Raw genomic sequence first — 25,244 nt, 5'->3', positions numbered from 1 at the left:
CTTGTAAGTGTCCAGTCTTGTCTTTACCACTTATTAACAATGTGATTTTGGGTGAGTTCTCTCACCTCTCTTTCTCAGTCTCCCGCTCTTTAAAGTAGCAACCTCGTAGAGTTGGGATGATTAACCAAGATCTAATATGTATTAAGTGGCGTCTAAGGAGCTCTCAAAAATATTAGATATTATTAATATAATTATTTTCATTGATTCACAGTAATTTTTTCCTTGCACTTAAAGCTATTTCAGGTGTAGCAGTTTTAATCCGCCACCTGATACAGCATTCTTGAAGGCAAAAGCACGTGGACTAATAATAAGCATAGGCCGTCACCTCCCCTGCATTATACATTTTCTCTACTGAATCTTTTCCATTAGCATACCAACTGCATATTTCTTTAAAGCTAAAATAACTCTTTTGTCATCACTTCCCCCTCCAATTTTCCCTTTACAATAAAACTCCTTTAATATGTCCATTTTTACACTCCCTAATCTGTCTTTCATGAAACCAAACTCCAGTCAAGCTTTTACCTCATCCATGCCACCAAATCTGCTTGGATTAATAAACCCAGTGGTAAATCTCAGTTCCTGTGTTACTTGACCCATCAGCAGCATTCAACACAGTTGATCCCTCCCTTTTCCTTGAAACCTGGCTTTCTGCTCCCTCACTGGCTGCTGCTCCTTGGTCTCCTTTGTTGGTTCATCCTCACCTTGAAACGTTGGCATGCTCCTGGAATCCGCCCATGGACCTCTTCTTTATTTGTCTACACTCCTTCTCAGTCTCATGGCTTTGACTACGATCTGTATGTTCACCACTCCCAAATTCATATCTCCAGCCTAGGACTCTTGCTTGACTCCAGATGCATATAGCCATTTGCCTACTCAGTATCTCCATTTGGATGTCTATTAGACATCTCAAATTTCACATGTTCAAAACAACTTCTGAGAATTATGTTAGCTCTGGGTTTGTCATATATGGCCTTTCTACTGAGGTATTATTTCCTCTATACCAATCTGTTGAGAGTTTTTATCATGAAAGGGTATCAAAGGCTTTTTCTGCATTTATTTAAATGATCCTCTGATTTTTAGCCTTCATTTTGTTAATGTGGTGTATCATATTTATTGATTGTGTATGCAATAAATCCCACTTGATTGTGGTGATTCTTTTATCAAAATCTTAATTACCCCCTTTTAAAACATTTGTAACATGATAAACTATCTTACTAAACATTTCATAATAAACAGTTGCTTCTTCCAATTTAAGAAAATGTATATTTTAGTTGTTGCTTGGGCTGAGGATGTCCCTGATCAATCTAACTATATTTGTGTCTTCAGGCATTATTTGAGGTGAATAAAATGCAAATAATTTTTTAGACATAAAGGCCTCTGTTAGCCAAATGAGAAATCTTTCTTTCACCTCTAGTTCTCATTCACTCCTCCTTTTTCTTTCACAAAGGCATTGATTAATTTATATCTTAGGTTAGCTAAGAATTTGAGCTATTTTTAGCAGTACATTCTCAAAATATAGATGCTGTGGAATGAGTAGCAAGTAATTAGAGCACCGTTTGTATAACCTTTATGTACAGTAGCCTTGAAAAATCTCCGTACTGTAGGTAGAATTGCACCTAAGATGACAAATCTTGTAGTAGGACCACCTAGCTAATGATTGAGTCTCCTTTATAGCCTGGGAGCTGATGAGAAGGACACTCAGCACTCCTGAGTTCCTCCTGTCTCTACGTCTTTCTCATATTAAGCCTAAGTTGGCTTTCACACAATTAATTACAATTTGCTTCTACAGCTTTGGGGCTTTACGTAACAACTTTAATTTTTTCTACACCCTTTTGAAATAGCTATCATGTTTGACCCGAGTCTTTTCTCCTTATAAAACATTAGTATTGTCTCCTGTTGTCTGATATAGTTTTGAGTCCCTTCAACATCAACTGTAGCTCTGTCAGTGTCCCTCTTTAAATACAGTGCTCAGAGTTAGCCTTATAATGTTTCATGGTTTTGTTTTTGTTTTTAGATACAAGGTCTTGTTCTGTCACCCAGGCTGGAGTGCAGTGGCATGATGGTAGCTCACTGCAGCCTTGGACTCCTGGGCTCAAGGGATCCTCCTGCCTCGGTCTTCCAAAGCACTAGGATTATAGGGATGCATCACCACGACCAGCCTCGTGTATTATTTAATTAGTAGTCATTCAACCTATTTTTTTCTAGATAGTACATTTTGATTAGTACAGTTTATGATTTTTTTTTTTTAACCTGTATCTTACTTATAGTACTTACAGGAGCTGAGGAAAACCCCAAGACCAACCTGTGCTCAACCTGTGCTTTTGTAGTGATTTTTTTTGGACCCTATTACAGAACCTTATTTATTCCTTCATCTTGTTAAATGTGGCCCATTGTTCCAGGCTACCACCACATTTCTTGATTCTTTCTTTGAACATAATTATTATATTTCCCAGCTTCGTGTCATTTCTAAAATTGATGTACCTGCCTTCATCTAGGTCATTGCTAAAAACAATGAAGTAGAGCTAAAGACAGCCTTTCAGCATTCACAAAACTTATCTATTCTATATGCCATATATTTATATAGCACCTTCTATTTGCACTGTCCTAGTCATGAGGGAATCATAAATAAAAAGAAACGGCCCTTTAAGAGCTCACAGCCTAGTGGGAAAACAGATACACAGTATATAATTTAGCATGATAATTGCTGTAATGGAATATGAAGAAGATAGAATGGGAGCACAGAGGAAAAACTCCGAGTCTTTGAGGCAGAAACTCCCTTCCAGGTTGAGAGCTGTCCTTTAATCAAAAAAGTGTAAATTAGCCAGGCACGGTGGCTCACCTAATCCTAGCACTTTGGGAGGCCGGGGCAGATGGATCACCTGAGGTCAGGAGTTTGAGACCAGCCTGGCCAACATGGCGAAACCCCATCTCTCTGAAAATACAAAAATTAGCCGGGCATAGTGGCGCATGCCTGTAATCCCAGCTACTCGGGAGACTGAGGCAGGAGGATCACTTGAACCCGGGAGGTGGAGGTTGCAGTGAGCCGAGATGGCACCACTGCACTCCAGCCTGGGTGACAGAGCGAGACTCCCGTCTCAAACAAGTGTAAATCCACCTAACCTGTCTCTTTTTTCCCAACTTGTTCACAAGGATACAGTGAAAGACCCTGGCATCTGCTTGCTGAAATTGGGCCACATTCTATTTACTACATTTCTCTATTCCACCAGCCTAATACCCTGTCCCCTCCTCTGCTCCCAAAAAAACAAAACAAAACAAAAAACTGTTAGTCTTTTAGATGTAATTAATTAAGCTGTTTATATTTTAAATGTATTAATTTTTACATATACATACATATATCTTCAGGAGCAGGATCGGGGAAATGAGTCATAGAATATAATAGACTCTGAAGATCAGAAGGAAAAAAAATAGAGGCAAATTTGCAGGCTATGAGATCCCCCAGTTGTTATAGTTGAAGATCCAAATTGGGCTCTGAGCTCTAAAGGCCAAAGAGAAATGGAAAAGTTCATGTTCTTACTGACTGACAGAGAAATAGTTCCTGTTCTTAAGTGGGAACAAAGCTTTTGCCAACACTGAAATCTTACATTTCAGTGGGGGCTGCATTGAGGTTACACCGAGAGAGAGAATAAAAAATGTCATGAGCATATATTTCTACTGCAAGTGCACAAAAGATTTCCTTAGCATTTCCTAAATTTTGTTATTGTGGAGGAAATTGCTCAAAGAACAGATTTAATATTACAGGCCAAGAGAGGCTGGGAAGCATGGCTCATGCCTGTAATCCCAGCACTTTGGAAGGCCAAGGCAGGCTAGATAGCTTGAGCCCGGGAGGTGGAGGTTACAGTGAGCTGAGATCGCGCCACTGCACTCCAGCCTGGGTGACAGAGTGAGACCCTGTCTCAATAAAAAAGTGGGGCGGGGTGGGGGACTAAAAGAACTGTTATAGAAAGGAAAGCTGCGCAACTTTGAATAACAAATTCATTGGGGATGTGAAATTTTTTGTGCACACACCTAGACCATCCCTCAGCACAAGTTCAAGAAGTCTTATATTAGGCTGTTTATTATAGCATCCTTCATAAGAGAGGAACACCAATTCCATGGTAGGTTGACAAGTATTTCATAGATACCCATGATTCTGTGGTCAAATAAATATAGGAAACGCTGAGTTAAACAAGTTTCTTTACTGGTGGGCTTCTGTCTCATAGGCTTAAGTACAATGTAACTCTCCCAGAGGGAGTTCTCCAAAACTTTATTTGGCCATAGAACCCTTTTTGGTGGTACATTAGGGAACAGAGGAATAAATGTTTACATATCCTCCAAACAACCTTTCTAAAAGAGAAAGAATGTGGCAGCCACCCTGTTACATATTTGTCAACTCCAGCCAAGGATATATGTTGGACAATACTGTTCTTCCCCTCTCTTACTCTCTCAAGCTTCAGGATGATGTAGTCTCTTTTTTGCTAGGGTCTTCTCGTTTCCTTATAAGGCAAACCAGAGTACAAGTTCCCCTCTTCACTTTCTCTTTTTTTTTTTTTTTGAGATGGAGTCACTCTGTCGCCTAGGCTGGGTGCAGTGGCGCAATCTTGGCTCACTGCAACCTCCGCCTCCCGGGTTCAAGCGATTCTCCTGCCTCAGCCTCTCTGAGTAGCTGCGATTACAGGTGCACACAACCACACCCGGCTAATTTTTGTATTTTTAGTAGAAACAGGGTTTCACCGCATTGGTCAGGGTGGTCTTGAACTCCTGACCTCGTGATCCACCCGCCTCCACCTCCCAAAGTGCTAGGATTACAGGCTTGAGCCACCGCGCTCGGCCCACTTTCTCTGCTTTTTTAAAGATGAAACTATGATCAGGGCAAGCCAGGAGCATGTTGTCACTTGGCTTTTTTGCCAAGTAAGACTTCTAGTTAGAGACCCCTGTCACTGCAATTAACTTTGCTGAATTTGTAACTTGAGATCAGGGTTCACTTCCTTATCTGGCCTCCATCCCATTCACAATGTCATTTTGTATAGCAAATCTAATGTGTTTTTTTTGTTTGTTTGTTTGTTTTTTAGACAGAGTTTCACTCTGTCGCCCAGGCTACAGTGAAGTGGCGCAATCTTGGCCCACTGCAACCTCCGCCCCCTGGGTTCAAGCGATTCTCCTGCCTCAGCCTCCCTAGTAGCTGGGACTACAGGCGCGTGCCACCATGCCTGGCAGATTTTGTATTTTTAGTAGAGATGGGGTTTCGCCATGTTGGCCAGGCTGATCTCCAACTTCTGACCTCAGGTGATCCACCCGCCTAGGCCTCCTGAAGTGCTAGGATTACAGGCGTGAGCCACCGCACCCAGCCAATCTAATGCGTTTCTTTTAGAATAAAGTAGGTTTTTTTCCCATGTATTATAAACAAGCAATAAATCTGGGGAGGTTATTTCTACTTGATTAGTTTTTATTTACCTAATAAGAATCCTAAAATGCAAAAATAGTATTGTATTAATATAACAGTGACTTTAAAATAAACTTCAGCAATATTACATTTGAAAAATACCCTAAGGTTAAATTTATTTATAACAAGTGTTATTCATTTATTATAATACCCCAGAGTCACATTCAGTATTGTCTTTCGATATATGCATTTTATAATTGTAAATCCATATACAGATGTCCCCTACTTAATGAGGGTTCGACTTACTGTTTTTCAACATCACGATGGTATGAAAGCAACACACATTCAGTAGAAACAGTACTTCGATTTTTGAATTTGGATCTTTTCCTGGGCCAGTGATAAGTGGTATGGGGGCAGCAGCAGTGAGCCACAGCTTGCAGTCAGCCATACCATCATGAGGGTAAACACCGATACTCTCCTGTGGACTGTGATGCAGATGATTCTGCCCGACTGTAGACCAATATACATGCTCTGAGCATGTTTCAGATGGACTAGGCTAAGCTATATGTTCAGTAAGTTAGGTGTATTCACTGCATTTTTGACTTAATGATATTTTCAATTTACTGCGAATTTATTGGACATAACTCCATTGTAAGTAGAGGAACATTTCTGTCTAATATTTTGTGTTTTCCTCCCATTAAATTCCTTATTCTCTTATGTTATGGAATTCCTTATGGAATACATATTCCCTTACATTGACATTGACAACGTACTGGTAATCTTTAATATATATGAAATACTCGAATATTGTCAAATGTTATTTTTGAAGTCATTTTGATATTTGGCAATTGAGGTTTTTTCAACTTTTTGCAATTTTAAAAGGGGTATTGATATCATATGAATTATCTTTTTTCTCTGGTTTATTTCCTTGGGCTGTATTCCTATGGATAGGACTACAAAGTCAGCAATTATATTTTCTAGCTTTTGTATGACAGGAATTTTCTAACCTTATTGTCTTCTAAATCCTAGGTTCAGGAGCTCCATGAGGAGGAGGCACAGTGGGTGAACTATGATGAGGATGAGTTGTGTGTGAAAATGCAGCTAGCCGACGGGATCTTTGAGACCCTGATCAAAGATACTATTGATGTTCTGAATCAGATCAGTGAAAAGCAGGGGAGAATGCTACTTGTGTGACATCTTGCAAATAAATCGAACGCTGAGTGCTAATGTGAGTCCTGGGCCTTTCTGCCTCCTGATGTACACCCATTGCCATCATAGCAAGAGTGCTTCTGGACCTTGTACTTATTCTTAAAGACTACCAGTATGGAGTTCATAGGACAATGTGGTACACCTGGTATTACAGCCTTTGCCTTTCGAGACTATCCACTGGATTAATGGGTTATTTTCAGTGGGCAGGGTTGCACAGTGTAATCCTACACCTTTTGCTAACACCCCTACTAGGTCTCAGAGGGCCAGAAACACCTGACTTACCTCTGAGTTTAGACTAGGGTATCACTTCTTTGAGTCTGAAGTCAAGTGAGAGAGGTATAGATAAATGCATCACATCACTTTTGAAATGTAATTCTGGTCTATACCATGGAAGTCATAAATGGACATTATAGTCTCTAAACAGTATTAAACCCTTAACCACTTCTAAAATAGGCAAGCTTAATAATGTCTGCCAACTTCACATTCTGGAGTTTATTTCATTTCTTTTTGAAGACCATTTTCTTCCATTATTGTAGTTGAGCAGCACCAAGTGGACTGTCAGGCTAACAGGAATAAGTGGTAGCCTTGCTTTCTGAGCACCATCTAAAGAATTTTAAACCTCTGCATTATGTTTAGTGTTCTCTGTGTGGGCATGAAAACAAAGAAATGCCCCTACTGAAGACTGGGCTCAAAGGACCAATGCAGGGCTGGTTCTTTTACCCCTTGGTTTACTCCTGCACTTTTCTTACTCGTTCTGAATCTCTACCAGCTGCTCCCAGAATCACAGATACTCAGGACCATCTCAGGCATCCAGGCATGGCAAAGTGGAAATAATTCATTTTGGCCTGCAAACCTTCAACTCCCATCTTTCCCCAAGAAGTCAGAGATGCTGTTACTTGAATGATTTAGGAAATGAGTGTGTGCACCAAAGACAAAAAGATATTGTCTATTGTTTGTGTGCTTGTTTTGCGCTATGGAACATTTTTTAATTTATTTTAAGATAAATTATTAAGTTGAAAATGTGTGTCCCTATTCAGAAGTGAAAGATTCATCTTGTAATAGTTAAACCTCCATCTTGAAGCTTCTATGGTTCATAGTCTTTGCACAGGAACCTGTGGTTTTAACAAACCAATACACATATTGAAGAAGTCATTTTAATTCAGTGAAACGAAGATGGGCTTTTCCAGATCACCTGCAGTAGCAGCAGTGGGATAAAATGATTTAAAAACACTGTACAATTTAACTCTGCCTCTCTTGCAGCATTGCTTCTCACAACTATTACCTGCATCTGAAAAAAAATCTATAGACTCCAGCTGCTACATTAGAGCATAAGAGATGCTCTCCTGGGACCTCAGTACCCTGCCTTCTTGACTGGTTTCTGTTCATCAGTCCTGTCCCTCTTCAAGTAATCTAGAAGAATGTGGATACTCTTAGGCGTGAATGTAAATGCCTTAATATTGAAGGTCCTGGTTAGAAGCATGATACAAGACATCTACTGGATTCATATTTACAAATATCCTGGAATGTTGTAGCTTCAAAGTATATTAGAAAAACCCCAAAGATGGTATAATCTTTAAGTGTGCACGTTCGTTTATTTCTGCATCTTCCCTCCAAACTTGCCTTTGCATCTTAAATATTTCACTATGCACACTCCCATTCCTCTTGGGTTTCATCTTGTCGTTTAAGAAATGTACTGAAATAATCATTGGAATATTTGCATTTTGCACAATGACTGGTATGATAGCTCTTGACAAATAAGGAAAGCACTGAAATGTTGTGATTGGGTCTCGGGAAATGCTCAGATTGATGTCTTACCAGCATTTCTTCTGGGCTTGTGATGTTGAGCTGTAGTCTTGTAGCCATAATGAGCAAATTGACTAAGAGAAGCAAAGGTTTCTTGGGGTTATTAACCAGTAGTGTGGAAATACTAGTTTTATGTGGCCAAGGAAAAGCAAAGGCTTTTCTTTTCAGTTTGTGTTATTTGGAAGACAGAAAAACATCTTGTCTACATCCTTTGGCTGTTTGTAGGATCACGTTGTCCTTACGATACTGAAACTTTACAGCTGCTGTAAATTTTTTATAAATGAATTTCAAAATGTTATAATGGGACTGTAGGTTGTTTTTCTACATCTTCATTATTTGGACCTAAAACCAGTTTTTAATAAGAAAGTTTATCTTTACTCTTTCTGAAATTATGACTCCAGAAAAAGAAAAAAAAAATACAAGTCATGGAATCAGCAATCTGGTAAGAAATGCTGCCAAGAATGTGGCAGTAGCTGTCCTGACAGACTTCAACTGTCTTTACTATCTGAAGAATCCTAGGCTCCACATGAGAGGCAGAAATGGATCAGTCTTATTCTTTTCTAGAAATGGTTATCTGTAGTTTGGTAGCAAAAAAAAAAAAAAAAAAAAGAATCCATAATTAGCAGATTTCTTATTAACTATTTGGATCTAATTGAAATGGCTTTATTCTTAGGATTAAGAAAGATAGATGTGGATACCCAGCCACTCGTTCCATATTGGTATCTTTTAAATCAGCTCTGCCTCTTAATCAAGAACCTAAATATTCCCTCTTTCTAATCTTTGTTCCTTCTCCCTACACCCTCATCCTCTTTCACTCTTCCTTCATAATTCCTCTAAGAAAAATATCTTTGCATCAGCAGTAATATCTTTTAGAATAGCACTATCAGAATTTAGCAGTAAACCAACATACAGGCTTCAGATTTACTTCTGAGTCCGAAACAATTTGTGCTATCCAGGGTAGTTAACTCTGGGTTAAACAAGTACAGGGTATAGATTCCCTCTTCAGGTCTACACAGGAATTTTTACCATAGGGAAAAGTGGGGAGAGCTCAAACGTAGTTAATAAGGAAGGTAATTTCTTTTTCTTTTACCTAAAAGAAAAGAAAATTCCTTCTGTGACTACAGGTCTCTGAGAAATTATCTTTCAAAAGAGATTTCATTGCTCATAAGAGTGTTGTGGCCTATTGATAAAAACAATTCTGTTCACTTTCTTGTCTTGAAAAAAAAGTGGCCTTAGCTTTTTGCAATACTTGAATAAAGTGTGTACTCGCAAAAGAATTTCTGTAGCACAGCATTAGAGACTCATAACTTTTCTGCAAGAAATACAAACTTACACCTTCCTTTTACTACCTTAAGAATACTAGTGAATAAAACATTAATTCAAAGAGCAAATTATAGAAACTACAATGACATTTAATGCAAATTGTAGGAATTTACATGTTTACAAATCATCTTCAACTGGTTGTGCAGCAATTCAATAAAATATCTTTGTATTATAAAAATGTGAAGAAAAAATGTAAACTGATGTAAAGGAGGTACTGTCATTTTAATTAACCTATGTTTAATAGCTTTTCCTTCTGGACTTTGCAAAGCCTTCTTGGCAAACACATTGCAAAGCATTCTCTGGGAGGTTCAGCCTCCTTGTGTGTACTGTACTGTGCAGACATGAAAAAATAAACCCGTTTACTGTGTGCGTGTAAATAGCCTGGTCATCAGGCCATTTTCAGCCAATAGTCACATCCAGTGCAATTTTGCACCGAACACTTAAGGGTGTGGTTTGTAAGTACGATCTGTAAAATAACTGGGATGAATTCCCATGTATACCTGTGTAAATAGATTTGTTAACTGAAATGTACTTTAAGAAAGATAAAATCTGTAAATAAACTGATTTATAAATTAATTTCATGTCAGGTCTCCATTTTTTCCCTCCTGAGCCAACTTCAGAAAATTAGTCCCCATAAAATACATCTGATTGCTTATTTAGTCATAGGGTGCTGATGCTTGGACAGTAGAATCAGGTAAGCTGTGGATAAGAGCTATTTACCTGCACATAAATGCCATCAGCACATACATTTGAGCAGCCTGGGCTTTGCTCCCACACTCATTGATTCAGCAGATAGCCACTGAGCAACTTTGTGTTCTGAGTACTGTGCTGAGTGCTGGAAACATAGCAAAAAAAGACAGACATGGTCCCTGACCTCAAGAAACTTAATGTCTAATGAAAGCCACCAAAAGATATTTTGAAAACCTGTGTGACAAGTTCTAACAAGTGCTGCACAGGAAGCATACGTAAGATTTGAGAATATCTTAATAAAAGGACCCAACAAGGGTAGAGTGAGTCAGGGAAGAGTTCTCTGATAAATTATAACTGTTTTATGAGCTTCTTCCTTCTAATTCATGGCAAATGCCATTTCTCCCAAATGACCTAAATTTTGATAACCCTTGCAAAATAACACATGGAAGAGTCACACTCAAGTGGACCACAAAGAAGAAGTGCAACCAGCTGATGCCCAGGTGTGGAGGCTGTAACTTATTTCTGGAAATATGAGCTTGGAGGAGAATGAAGCTGAAGTGATAGAAGAATAAAAACAATCCAAGGATGGAAATGTACAGCACTCAAGATAATGAATTGTCTCTGGTCTGACAAATCGGAAGTGGTAACCACCATCATCTTACCTGAATTCCTCTAGTTTCCCCCAGATGGCCATCCCTGCTATATCTTTAATCCCTACCACAACCATGAACATTGCGGAAATTCTCAGAAAAAGATTGGCCCCAAATTACAGTAGGTCCTAAGAAATTCTTCCTCTCATAAAACAGATAGTTGAGACTGGGCATGGTGGCTCACACCTGTAATCCCAGCACTTTGGGAGGCCAAGGCAGGAAGACTCCTTGAGCCCAGAAGTTCGAGACCAGCCTGGGCAACAGGATGAGGCCCCATCTCTCCAAAAAACTTTTTTTTTAATTAGTGGGCACAGTGGCACACACCTGTGGTCCCAACTACTTGGGAGGCTGAGGTGAGAGAATCCCTTGAACCCAGGAGGTCAAGGCTGCAGTGAGCCGTGTTCATGCCACTGTACTCCAGCCTGGGCAACAGAGTGAAACCTGTCTCAGAAAAAAGAAACCAGCTGTTTGAGTCCCTACTATGTGCCAGATACTGTGGTTGGTGCTGAGGACACAATAGTACAAAGTAATAACAAATAGAATCTTGGAAAAAAGACCAAATACCTGTAACCTTGAATCAAAATATATGAAAGTGGCAGTCAAGAAGATGGCAGTTGACACGGCAGAGCCAAGAACAATGAGACCAACACTGGGAGAAGTACAGTGGTGAGTGTCTACAGAAGGGAAGCCAGTCACGCCCCACATAACGGTCAACAATGGGCCGTATGTACAGCGTGGTCCCAGAAGATTCTATATAATGGAGCTGAAAGTGTTCTATCACCTAAGGAGGTCATAGCCATTGTAACATTGTAGTGTGACACATTACTCGCGAGATTATGGTGACGCTGGCTGGTGTAAACGAACCTACTGTGCTGCCAGTTGTATAAAAGTATACAGTAATGTCCTAGCCATTCACGTTCACTCCCCACTCACCCACAGCAGCCTCCAGTCCTGCAAGCTCCATTCATGGTAAGTGCCGTATATACACATTCCATTTTCTATCTTTTATACTGTGATTTTACTGTTTTCTATATTTAAGTTTGTTTAGATACCACAAATTCTTACCATTTGTGTTACAACTGCCTACAACGTTCAGTACAGTAACATGCTGTACAGCTTTGTAGTCTAGGAGCAATAGACTACACCATATAGCATAGGTGTGTAGCAAGCTATACCATTTAGGTTTGTGTAAGTGCATTCTACGATGTTCACACAACAATGAAGTCACCTAACGATGCATTTCTCAGAACATATCCCAGTGGTTAAGCATGCATGACTCTGCTGAGGAGAAACAGCTAATGCCCTACAAAGTCCCAGCAAAGCTCAGGAATTGGAGGCACTGGCTGCCACAGTAAAAGGTGCAAAACACGGAGATTGTTTCACCATTCGCTGGGTGTCCAGGCTGTGCAGCCAAGGTCAAAAGGCAGATACGTGCCTCCCAGGGAAGAGACCAGTGCATGACTCAAGGTCACTGAGGACAGACAACACACACATCAGGCTCAGGTGGCACAGTGTTTATTTACACCAAGAGGAGACAGTGCAGGAGGTTCAGCCCCTTGCAATGCATCAGCCCTACAAGGGCAGTAGATCCGCTCCACCGTGAACACAGGCGATGTGACTGCAAGTGCCCCACTTTGTGCTGCAGTGGAAGGACCCTCCCTCTCCGCCATGGGGTCTGAAAGGCAGAAAGCTGGGTGTGTATGAGGGCCATTGACACATGAGCTTAAGCAGAACAAAGGAGTACACGTTGAGTCTGCAGTAGGACAAGATATTCCCGCTCATGGAGATAAGCCCCGCACAGGCTGTAGTGCTCTTATCTCTCAGTAAGGAAGTGTTCCAGGCCCATTCTCACGTGATTGTGCAAGGGCAGGAAGCTGCACACGATTGCCTTTCCCAACAGGGAAGAAAATAGAGAAGTTGATGGCAAGTCTGATTGGAACAGTTAGACCACCCAGGTACCCACCCCTCCCAGCGGATCCAGGTCACTGCCTGTGCTCTCTTCAGTGCTCTCAGGAGGTGAGTAATTCTCTGGAGAAGTTGAACCACAGAGGTCCTGAACTTGAGGACTCTAGACACAATGAAGCATGGAAGTCAGGCAACAGACTGAAGATAAGGATGAAGTTAAAGTTGATGGATGATGGAGTGAGGGACCCAGCCAGGCTTAGCCACAACCCTCTCCCACAGGAAGGAGACTGGAGGACCCTCCTCTGGAAAAACTGGCCACAGAGGAAAGGCCTATAGTTACTGTCATTTGGAGAGGCCTCCAAAGAAAAAGCTGGCTTGCCCCCAATCTCCTTCCCATGAAATCCACCAGCCAAAAAGCCCCACCCATGCGCACTGAGTTGCTCATCACATTTTTAGCACATCGCTCATATGTGAACAAATAGTCACCCATCTCCAGACTTCAGAGGGAAGCCACCAATATGAAATAGGCCAAATCAAAAAGAAAAAAGAGGGATTCTGGTGAAACAACTGCATGGCACAGAAGAAAACCTCATAAGAGATTTTCAAACTATAATTAAAATCCTCAGCTGAAATAATATTGCATCATGAAATGGGATTAGGATGCCCTAAAAGATTAACGAGTCAGAAGTCATGATTAAACTCTTGAAAATTAAAAGTAGGCAACCATAATTTAAAATTCAATAGAAAGTCTGAAAATAAAGTTGAAATCTGGAAAGTAAAACAACAACAAAAAATAGATAAAATTAGCGAACCAATCCAGGAAATCCAATGTCAAATTAACTGGATATCTAAAAAGAATAGAGAAAACACAAAACTATACAAGAAAAAATTCCAGAACTTAAATATGTGATTTTCCAGTTGGAAATGGTCTAATGAGTACCCAGCATAATAGATGAAAATAAACCCACACTAGGACATATCATTATGAAATGTCAACTCCATAGGTAAAGAAATTATCCGGCTGGACACGGTGGCTCACGCCTGTAATCTCAACACTTTGGGAGGCTGAGGCAGGTGGATCACGAGGTCAGGAGTTTGAGACCAGCCTGACCAACATGGTGAAACACCATCTCTTCTAAAAATACAAAAATTAGCCAGGCATGGTGGTGCATGCCTGTAATCCCAGCTACTCAGGAGGCTGAGTAGGAGAATCCCTTGAACTCAGGAGGAGGAGGTTGTAGCAAACCAAGATCACGCCACTACACTCCAGCCTAGGCAACGGAGACCACTCTGTCTCAAAAAAAAAAAAAAAAATCCTAAAAGTTTCTAAAGAGGAAAAATAAAACACCACATGTAAAAGGTTAGGAATAAAATGTCATTACTGCCCTGAAGAGCAGCATTGGAGACTTAAGAAAATAGAGCAACATTTTCAAAAACAGTAAAAATTATTTCAGCCAACCTGTGAATCCAGTGTAAAGGTAGAATATGGGCATTTTCAGAAATGCATGCTTTCAAAAAAGCATGCTTCCCATGCATCCTTTCTCAGAGGGCATCAACCATGAAGCATAAAGACTGGAGGTCCAGAAGCAGGGAATCCAACCCGGGAAAAGCGTGAGGGTGAGGGACATTCCCAGGATGACCGCTGTCTGGCAGGCCTAGAGAGCCAGCAGTCCAGTCCAGAACAGGAGGGAAGGTCTCCCGCAAGAAAGGAGGAGAGGGGAGCAAATACTCATTTTTTAACAACATGAGGAAAAAAGAGTGAGGAAAGACTTAATATTAGATTCCAAGAAGAGCGAGTAATGAAAAAATGAGGATTTGAGACCAGCCTGGCCAACATGGTGAAACCCCATCTCTACAAAACATACAAAAATTAGCTGAGCGTGGTGGTGGGCACCTATAGTCCCCACTACTCGGGAGGCTGAGAAAGGAGAATCACTTGAGCCTGGGAGGTGGAAGTTGCAGTGAGCCAAGATCATGCCACTGCACTCCAGCCTGAGTGACAGAGCAAGACTGTCTCAAAAATAATAATAATAAAAGGAAAAACAAAGCACCATACAAGTAAGGAACAATCATGGTGCGCTTCTTGGCTCAGCAATGAACAATATTTATAGTTACAATAATGTAAACATCGAATATTGTGATGTCACTACTTTGGGAAGACAGAGGAAGGGAAGTATCAGCTAAGTCTGCATCTACCCTATTAGGAAGTGTGATGGTTAATTTTATGTGTCAACTTGGCTAGACAACAATACCCAGCTATTTGGTCAAACATCAGTCTAGATGTTTCTGTGAAGATATTTTTCAGGTAAGATTAACAGTTAAATGGGTAGATTTTGAATACAGCAGATTCCCCTCCACAATGTGGTGGGCCTCTGCCTGCAGACTCCAGCTGCACATCAACTCTTTCCTGGGTCTCCAGCCTGCCAGCCTGCTCTGCAAGTTTGCTTCTCGCTAGCCCTCACAACTGCATGAGCCAGTTTACATGTGCACACACACACAAATGCACATATATGTATACGCACATGCAAATCCTACTGGTTCTACTATCTGGGGAACCTTGAGTAATACAGGAAGTCAGTAGCTAAAGTCTGAAACTAACGACTCAAGAGTCAGCATATATATTTTTAATTTTTATTTTATTTTATTTATTTATTATTATTATTTTTGAGAGGGAGTCTTGCTCTATTGCCCAGACTGAAGTGTAGTGGCCTGATCTCAGCTCACTGCAACCTCTGCCTCCCAGGTTCAAGTGATTCTCTTGCCTCAGCCTCCCGAGTAGCTGGGATTACACCACACCCAGCTAATTTTTGTATTTTTAGTAGAGACGGGGTTACACCATGTTGGCCAGGCTGGCCTTGAACTCCTGACCTCAGATGATCTGCCTGCTTCAGCCTCCCAAAGTGCTGGGATTACAGACGTGAGCCACCGTGCCTGGCCAGCATATATATATATTTAATACAGAGTTGAACACCAGAACAAAGACGTTAAAATGAAATGGTTAACAATGTGTGCCCTTGGCAAGTGGGATGATGATGAGAGGAATGGGGCTGAAATTGACTCAGTGTGTGTGTGTGTGTGTGTGTCTGTGTGTCTGTGTGTATGTGTATGTTGTGTGTGTGCGTGTAAAAACCTTTTTTTGCTATGTACAAGTATCATCTGATAATAAAAATTAATATTCTCTCCCAAATAACAAAGCATCACCAAAGAGGACATATTCCACATGTCTTAATTTCCCTCTCTGCTAAGTGCTGCACGGGGCACATTTAGATAAAATTATACTCCTTTTGATAATTTAAAAACTATTCCAATTCTATTATCTGCTGAAATTAAGAAGCTAAATTTGGGTTGGGGCTTTTTAAACAAAATATTTTTTATTTCAAGTATAAATTAGACTCAAAGTAATTAAAAAGCTTTGCTGTCGTGCATAATTTAAGTGGTATATTTAACACAATTCAAGCATTCTTAGTGCTTTCTTGTATTAAAAGAAAAAGATGTGCATTTGGTGTAGGCAGACAGTATAGGGAAAAGAATTGTCAGGTTGTGTCACTAACCAGGAGCCTCCGTGTGTCAATCTGTGTGGAACTACACCAGGGAGGCCAAGATTTCTTTCTCTTGGTTCTGTAACTCTAATTTTTTTTTTTTTTTTTTTTTGAGACAGAGTTTTGCTCTTGTCGCCCAGGCTGGAGTGTAGTGGCTCGATCTTGGCTCACTGCAACCTCCACCTCCAGTTCAAGCGATTCTCCTGCCTCAGCCTCCCAAGTAGCTGGGATTACAGGCACCCGCCACCATGCCTGGCTAATTTTGTATTTTTAGTAGAGATGGAGTTTCATCATATTGGCCAGGCTGGTCTCGAACTCCTGACCTTATGTGATCTGCCTGCCTCAGCCTCCCAAAGTGCTGGGATTATAGGCATGAACAACCGCACCCGGCCTGTAACTCTATTTTCTATTAAAGTATATTTTGTTGTTGTGATACTGGCATCTTTTGTGAGTATGTATCACATTTTCTTGCGCCTCTGTTTTGAACAAGAGTACCACATGGGCTGGGCACGGTGGCTCATGCCTGTAATCCCAGCACTCTGGGAGGCCAAAGTGGGTGGATCACTTGAGGTCAGGAGTTCAAGACCAGCCTGGCCAACAGGGTGAAACCCCATCTCCACTAAAAAATACAAAAATTAGCCTGGTGTGGTCGCATGCCCCTGTAATCCCAGCTACTCGGGAGGCTGAGACAGGAAAATCGCTTGAACCCGGGAGGCAGAGATTGCAGTGAGGAAGACTCTGTCTCAAGCAAAATAAAGGGGTACCACATGAAAATATGTTTTATGCAACTTATCCTTTCACCTGAAGAATACATGTCAGGAAATCAAAACCAGTCTTTTAACTCTAAATGCATTACAGGATTCTTAGTTTCCACAACACAAACAGGTATGTGTGATGACCCATTTTAAATACAGTCAAAATATTTTTAAAAATAATTATCATCTAAATAACTTCCCCAACTGGTCTGTCAGTGCTACTGCTACTGTTTTGAGAAAATTAATTCAAACAATTAGATGAGCCAAATGGAATTAGAACTTTGAATTCCTACTGCAAGTCTCAAAGTTGAACTTCTTCACTTAGAGAAAAGGGGTAGAAAAGGCACTTACTCAAGAATTCTGACTGGGAGTGGTGGCTCACACCTGTAATCCCAGCACTTTGGGAGGACAAGGTGGGAGGACTGCTTGAGCTCAGGCATTCAAGACCGTCCTGGGCAACATAGCAAGACCTCATCTCTACTAAAAGTAAAAAGAAAAATTAGCTGGGCTTGGTAGTGTGCACCTGTAGCCCCAGCTACTGGGTTTGGTGGGTGCTAAGATCGAGGCTGCAGTGAGCTGTGATTAGGCCACTGCACTCCAGCCTGCCTCAAATGAGGTCTCAGAATGAGACCCTGCCTCAAAAAAATTAAAAATTAAAAATAAAGAATTCCTTGGGAGCTGCAAGATTGTATTATCCCTGCTTCTGACTTGAGAGATCATTATCTTGTTAATTCTACTTCCCAAACTATACATAACATGAGGGTTTAAGAGGTATTTGCAGGATTTTTATGATTTGGGGAGACCCAGAAGATGGGAGGATCTGCTGGTTTCCAATGAAGAAGCTGAACCCTTGAAGGGTTTTGCTCTTCAAAGAGGGGCCAGCAAATGGAAACAAGATCATTTCGGTTTCTATCTCTTTGTTTATAAAAAGAGCTAAGGGTTTCTCTGCCTATAGAGTAGTCATTCTCTTGTTTCTTTACTTCTCAAATAAATAAATAAATGAAAAAGCTAAGGATCTCAATGTGTGAAATAACCATTATGAAAAGTAAATTACTGAGAAGACCTGAGGGCAAGCTAATACGCATTTAACTGTAAGAAACAAGTTACTTGCCTCAAAGTCTCAACAACAGGAGTTTATAATTCTCTTGTAACAAGGACTCCAGAGGCGGACAACGCCAGCGCTGGCCAATGGCTTTGCAGCATCAGGGTTTGGGTCAGCTCCTCCTTGATTCTCTTGGTCCAGGTGGCCACAGCAGCTCCAGTGTCCCGTCCTCACACAAGGTCCAATATGAGAAGGGAGGGAGGGAACATCTCGTTACCTTATTCCCTCCTTTCATCAGAGAGTAAACTTATTCTGAGAAATTACACCTTTAAAATAAATCAAATAATTTTTTAAAAAATGGACAATTTAAAAAATAACATTAAAATTACTGTGTTAGGAAAGTGTTCATAAGAGCAAAAAAGTTTAAAAAGTAATTCTTTTAAATTAAAAAAATGTTTTTAGGAGTCCCTGGCAAACTTGCCCTCATGTGTCATTGGCCAGGAATGGGGCTCACAAATGATCGCCACAAATCATAAGGGAGACTCAGAGAGCAAGTGTCTAGAACTTTGGGCTGTAAAAGTAGAAGGTAGGTTCTTTGGGTAAAGAAGAAGAGTGGGGAAACAGCTGTCAATTTCACAACCAGCAGTGTCTGCCAATGAATAAATGTATCCTAAGCTGCTGACTTTCTTGGCAAAATCATGAGTTTATGAATAAATAAAGGTGTAACAGTAGTCATTGCCGACCTGTTGCATCATCACACCAACACCCTTCCGCATGTTCTACTATGACCAGAAGGGCCTTGAACACTCATCTTTTCCATCCCTCCACCCTTGGGCACAACTGCATGTCAAACGGCCCCCAAATGGAGCAATTTCTCCAGCCTAAAGCACCAGAGAAGAAGCCATCATTCCTGACCTCATTCATTGGCCAGAAGGTCTTCAAATTTCCCAGGAGGGCAGTCCTTGCCCTAGCATGACTTATAATCAGGCTGTGTAGACAAAACACACACATGTTAATAAGTAAAGGACGCCATTAGGTAATGCCCATCCAGGGCTGGGTTCATTCATTCATTCATTCCACAGATATCTACTATTTGCTAGCACTGGTCTATGCACTGTGGATCCCAAAAGAAAACAAGAAATCAAGATCCCTCTTGTAAGAGCTTACATTCCAGTGTAGGAAGACAGACAATAAGCTAGTAAGCCACTGCATAAACAGAACAGTGGTAAGATCTGTGAAGCACCTAGAACGGATGATATAAAATAGGGGTGGGGGGCAGGAGCTACTTTATTTTATTTTATTTATTTATTTATTTTGAGATGGAGTCTCGCTCTGTCACTCAGGCTGGAGTGCAGTGGCGCGATCTCGGCTCACTGCAAGCTCCGCCTCCCGGGTTCACACCATTCTCCTGCCTCAGCCTCCCGAGTACCTGGGACTACAGGAGCCCGCCACCACGCCCAGCTAATTTTTTGTATTTTTAGTAGAGACTGGGTTTCACCGTGTTAGCCAGGATGGTCTCGATCTCCTGACCTCGTGATTCGCCCGCCTCATTCTCCCAAAGTGCTGGGATTACAGGCGTGAGCCACCGCGCCCAGCCAGGAGCTACTTTATACAAGAAGGTCAGGGGAGGCCTTTCTGAGAAGCTAACACTGGCGCTAAGACCTGAAAGATGAGAAGCCCGTTGCGAAAAGATCTGATGGAACAGCATTCCAGGCAAAGGGAACTGCCAGTGCAAAGGCTCTAAGATGGAACGAGGAATAGAAAGAAGACCAGTGCGGCCACAGTACAGTGAGCAAGGGAGAGTGGTAGACACTGAGATCTGCCAGGATCCAACAGGGCCTCATGGGCCACAGGATGGTTTGTGATTTATTCGAGGTACAATATTCCACCTTGGAGAGTCGTAAGCAGGAGAGCGACATGACCAAGTTGAGTGCAGAATGGATTTTAATAGGGCAGGTGTTGAAGCAGAACATGCATTAAGAAGCTATTGCAGGCGATGATGGTAACGGGGCTAGAGAGTTGGCTGTGAATGGAGAGATGGGCTGTCTTTAGAGGGGCGTGGACTGAATATGGGTGGTGAGGGAAAGAGGACTTTGGCCTGAGCATCGTGGTGGCTGGTGTGCCGTTGATGGAGATGAGGAAGACTGGAGCTGGGCTGCCTCACGGCTTTTATGGATTCAGGTTCTTCCGCGGTGGGAAAGACAACTGTGGCTTACGGTACTAAGAGCCCTTTCAAGAGGAGGCCTAGGAGGATGTTTCATGCGGAGGGAGGTGTGAGCAGAAGCAGAAAGGCAGGCTGTTTTGATTGGAAGGCTGGGGCAATGGGGCTGGAGAGGTGTGATGGGACTACACCATGGACATTTGAAGCTGCATTTAACAAGTGATTTCTCCTGTCAGTTCTTCAGCAACCTCACAGTGACCGCTGTGCTGGCAGGGAAGAACGTCTGAGTGGTGGGAGGCAGGTGGCTGGGGGAAGGTCCACTGGCCACTGTCAAGAGGCCTCACTGAGGGGCCTTAACTACTTGGGACAATTTGCCACCACCAGGTTCTGCCCCCCAACCTGATAGGGTTAGAAACCAGAACACATCCGTGCTCCCACAGATGAGCAGGCGCTCTGGAGAAGTCAGAATAAGTCAAGTGAATTGGAAGAATGAGCCAGAAAGCCACCTTACTAACTCAGAGTGAATCCCAATTGCCCCATCCTCTTTCCACAGCCACGCCCCTCCCCTTGCCTATCCCCCGAGGCCACAGCAATAATTGGTGGTAAGTTTGGTTAGCACAGAAATGGAGCCAAGTCTTGAGGAGCATTTCACCCAGGAATGGTGGGCCCGGGAAATCCTCTCTTCCCACTCATGCCTGGGCTGCTCCTGTCTCCATGCCACCTCTCTCCCTCCTGGACGATGCTGACCCTGACAGCCGCCACATTCACCTCTCCAACTGCCCAACAAAAACCTTCACAACAGGCCAGCCGCAGTGGCTCACACCTGTAATCCCAGCACTTTGGGAAGCCGAGGTGGGTCGATCACCTGAGGTCAGGAGTTCAAGACCAGCGTGGCCAACATGGTGAAACCCTGTCTCTACTAAAAATACAAAAATCAGCCAGATGTGGTGGGACGCACCTGTAATCCCAGCTACTTGGGAGGCTGAGGCAGGAGAACCGCTTGAACCCGGGAGGCAGAGGTTGCAGTGAGCCGAGATCGCGCCATTGCACTCCAGCCTGGGTGACAGAGCAGGACTCTTGTCTCAAAAAAAAAAAAAAAATTCCTTCACAACAGATAGGGCTGCCCGCCAAGCTTACCTCGTGGGAGCCCTTGACGTACATCATCGTATGCAGCCCTCAGGACCACCTTCTGAGGTCAGCCCCATTCTACAGGTGAGGGAACTGAAGTTAAAAAGGTTAAACATCTTGCTCAAGAACACAGAGCTTGTGAGTGACACAACCTGGCCTCACCTGGGTCTGTCTGGCTCCCACAGCCAGGCCCTCTCCAGACGTCTTTACTCCTATGTTTCTATTCGTCCATTGTTCCATTTCTTGGAACATCTTCCTCGGGCCTCAGAACACGTTCCACCTCCTCCTTTGGCACTTCTGAGTGGACACCCTCAGTCGCCAGCCAGACCACCACATCCTAGAAAAGACCCCAAGGACTCTCCATGGCAAAACTAGAATCTTTACACGCCACCCCATTTGTTCAGAATAGAACCCAAGCCCCTAGCGGGCTGCAAGGCGCCCCCTACAGCCTGGGCTCACGTCCCCATTACACACCCTCCTCAGGCCAGCGTCGGGATCGCTTGGGGGCTATTGAAAATGCAAATATGGTGGCATTTCCCCAGCCTCTGGCCTGGTCTCTTGGCATTGTTAATAGCGATGATAAGCCACATGACTGTTTACTCTTGCTAGTCACTTGTTTTACAAGTATTTGTTCACCTAATCCACAAATTACCCTGTGAAACAGAAACTGTTAGTAGACATATTTAATAGACGAGATGGTTGAGGCACCAGGAGGGTAATTAACTTGCTCAATATCATCAGCTAGTAAGTGGTGGAGCTGGATCGGAAACCATTTGTCACGTCTATCCCGAGACGCCCAGCAGGTTCACATCTCAGACCTAAAGCTTGTATCTGCTGAAAACAGATGACTCAGGCCTGACTTCCAGGTGTTGGAGCAGAGAAAAGAGAAAACCAACTGGGTCTGCAGCCAGCACTGGGACCACGCCCTTCTGAGAGCCACTGGGCCCAGGTTAGGACGGTGCAGGTTCAGTTCTGCCACGTGAATTCAGACCCCACTTCTTCCCAAATAGGGTAAACAAAAGAATGTCAGCCTCAACATCCTGTTCTTTAGAAATCCCTGCTGCTTTCTTCCTTAGCCCCACCCACTGTAATACTTTGCTCAAGGTAGGTTTCATAGTGAGTTGAAAGGCAGCCTTCATTTCTCCATCTGACAAATTAAACTCTTGTCAAGGGATGCTTTATATTTAGCCATTAAAAAGAACCGAAAACAGGTTGGGCATGGTGGCTCACGCCTGTAATCCCAGCACTTTGGGAGGCCAAGGCGAGTGGATCACGAGGTTAGGAGATTGAGACCATCCTGGCTAACACGGTGAAACCCCGTCTCTACTAAAAATACAAAAATATTAGCCAGGCATGGTGGCGGACGCCTGTAGTCCCAGCTACTCGGGAGGCTGAGGCAGGAGAATGGCGTGAACTCGGGAGGCGGAGCTTGCAGTGAGCCAAGATCACACCACTGCACTCCAGCCTGGGCAACAGAGCAAGACTCCACCTCAAAAAAAAAAAAAGAATTGAAAACAATTTGCATGTCTGTGAATGTGTGTTTGTGTCTGAGTGTGTGGTGCAATCATTATTAGCAAAGGGGAAGGTGGCAGGTGGTACATGTCACAGGCAGAAGAATTTTGCAGGGAAGTACATAGAGAATCCTCAAGGTGGTGATGTGCCTGCCACGTTCCAGGACTGCATGGCTCCCAGCAGCTCATAAGAATCCCACTTTGAGCACTGCAGGGAAAACGGGTCACCTCATCCCTTCCAGCTCAGCTGTGCCCAGGGCTTAGGACTTCCCACTGGGGACTCTGTGGCTGTTTATTTTAGTCCCTGCTCCTGCCAGCTCTGTGCTTGGCGTCCACCTGAGGCAGCTTCCCGGAGAAACGGCTGAGCCACAGGGCATTGTCCTCAGACCGCAGAGCAAATGGTGGAGTGCCATGACGATGACAAACATTTACTGAATGTGTAGACGTTCCCACTTAATCCTTGAAAACAGAACACAAAATAGGCTAAGAGCTTACATAATTTGCCTGATGTCACTGTTAATAAGTGGTGGAACTGGCATTCAAACCCAAAACATATGCTTCGAACCACTCTACGGATCACTGGTGACCAGCTCAGGACGCCAGCAAGAGCAGGCCTCCCGTGAGAGAGTGTCGTGGAGTTTGCTGGATACGGTGGGAATGACCCGTATTTGAGCTCCCAGGGGAGAAGCAAGTGGGGGACAGGACTGGACAGCCAAGGTGCAGGGCGTCCTCTGGGAAGGCGCGTGGCTCAGAACACAAAGGCTTCCCGGGTGCAGCATGGGAGGGAGCCCGGGCCAGGCTTCTTGGGTCCACGCCTAGCTCTGCCACTCAGACCCACCCCAGGATCTGTGGGCCCGGGGGGGGGAGGATGGAAGGAGGCCACAGACCACATGTCTAAATATTTAAAATACTTTAAAGCTGTCAGTCAAGCCGACAGACATAAGGAGAATACACTCCACCCTCCTACGTTGACACATACACTTCTCAATGACCTGGAAGGCCAGGTGTGAATGCAGAACTCTGGGGCTCCACATAGTTCTGTGTCTGGAGGAGGGAGTGTGGGGAGGCCCAGGGCTCGCCCTCCTCTTCCCACGCCCTGCTCTGTCACACCTTCAAAGGGGCCACGTGTGGACAGTGAGACTGCTGGTTCAAATTCTGTCCACACTTTTCATAAAGAGCTGCCCTGCGGCCACCATTTGGGCCCACTGAGGTGGCAGCATGCACCCAAAGGAAGACAGGTCTGGGGAGAGGCCCTGGAAGCAGCCTCATGGCTGTGTGGGCTGGAATTCCACAGTGTGTGCTCCCAAGTGTAGTCCACAAGCAGGAAGTGAGCCTTCCCCTTGGCTCCGAGGACTCCTTGCCTTGTGGGGAGGGCACCGCCAGACAGGGGCCAGAGCAGGCCATCTAAAGCATGGGGCCCTGGCAGAGGCCCGTCAGGCCTGGTTCTCGGGAGGTTGCTGCCACCATTTCCTTATTGTGGAACTTTGGGCATGTTAGTCTCTCTGTGCCTCGCCTTCCTCCTCTGTGAATGGAGATGATTACAGTGAGGAATAACCGAGGAACAGCGTGCCTATTCAGGATGAGTAAGGTGCTTATGGCGGTGCTCGGAAATAGTAAGTGTGATATAAATGCTCACAATTAAGTGTAATTAGTGTAATTATTATTTGGTTTTAGTCAGGGATCTTCAAAGTTGTTAACAGATTGAGTGCTGGAAAAAAAAAATAAAAAACTCATCCATTCTCAGGCCAGAGCTTGTAAAGGAAGAGAAAGTGTGGGAAAGCAGGGAGCAGAAGGGAGTGGGATAGAGGGAACGTGGGGCATTTGCTGCAAATCCACCCAAAAAACATGCACTAGGGAGGCATGTTTCTAGGCCCCCGGTAACAGGAGTGAGAAAGACAGACGGCGATTCTTGCCTTCATGCACCTTCTTGGCACAGCAGCCAGGGTGGGAGGTGAGAAGGAAGATATTTAACAAGGAAACAAAGAAATAAGCATTATCATTCCAGATGGAGACAAGGGGAGTGAAGGAAATTAAACAGGGAAAATCAAGAGAGAATGACTCTGCAGGAAGGTGGGGTGCAGGCTGGGCCAGGCAGAAGGGAAGAACTACTCTCAGGAGGACTGCCAAGACCTCTCTCAGGAGACAACT

General features: G+C 43.3%; 1 protein-coding gene across 16 annotated transcripts in view; it reads left to right on the top strand.

Annotated features, from left to right (window-relative positions):
- The window catches only part of CEP350 (centrosomal protein 350), a 159,586-nt gene extending 149,295 nt beyond the window's left edge, over positions 1-10,291 (top strand). For 14 of the 16 annotated variants that reach the window (XM_054656347.2, XM_054656344.2, XM_009439208.5 and 11 more), the window contains one exon: positions 6,410-10,291. In XM_054656347.2, the coding sequence (XP_054512322.1) occupies positions 6,410-6,574 (165 nt within the window). In that variant the 3' untranslated portion in view covers positions 6,575-10,291. The remainder of the gene's footprint in view (positions 1-6,409) is intronic. The other 2 variants (XM_054656351.2, XM_009439205.4) reach the window with 1 other exon arrangement.
- The last annotated feature ends 14,953 nt before the right edge of the window (positions 10,292-25,244 follow it).

Source organism: Pan troglodytes, chromosome 1 (genome assembly GCF_028858775.2).
Source record: "Pan troglodytes isolate AG18354 chromosome 1, NHGRI_mPanTro3-v2.0_pri, whole genome shotgun sequence".
Classification (NCBI taxonomy): Eukaryota; Metazoa; Chordata; class Mammalia; order Primates; family Hominidae; genus Pan; species Pan troglodytes.
The sequence above is the reverse complement of the archived record's forward strand: the minus strand, read 5'-3'. Positions and strand labels throughout refer to the sequence as shown.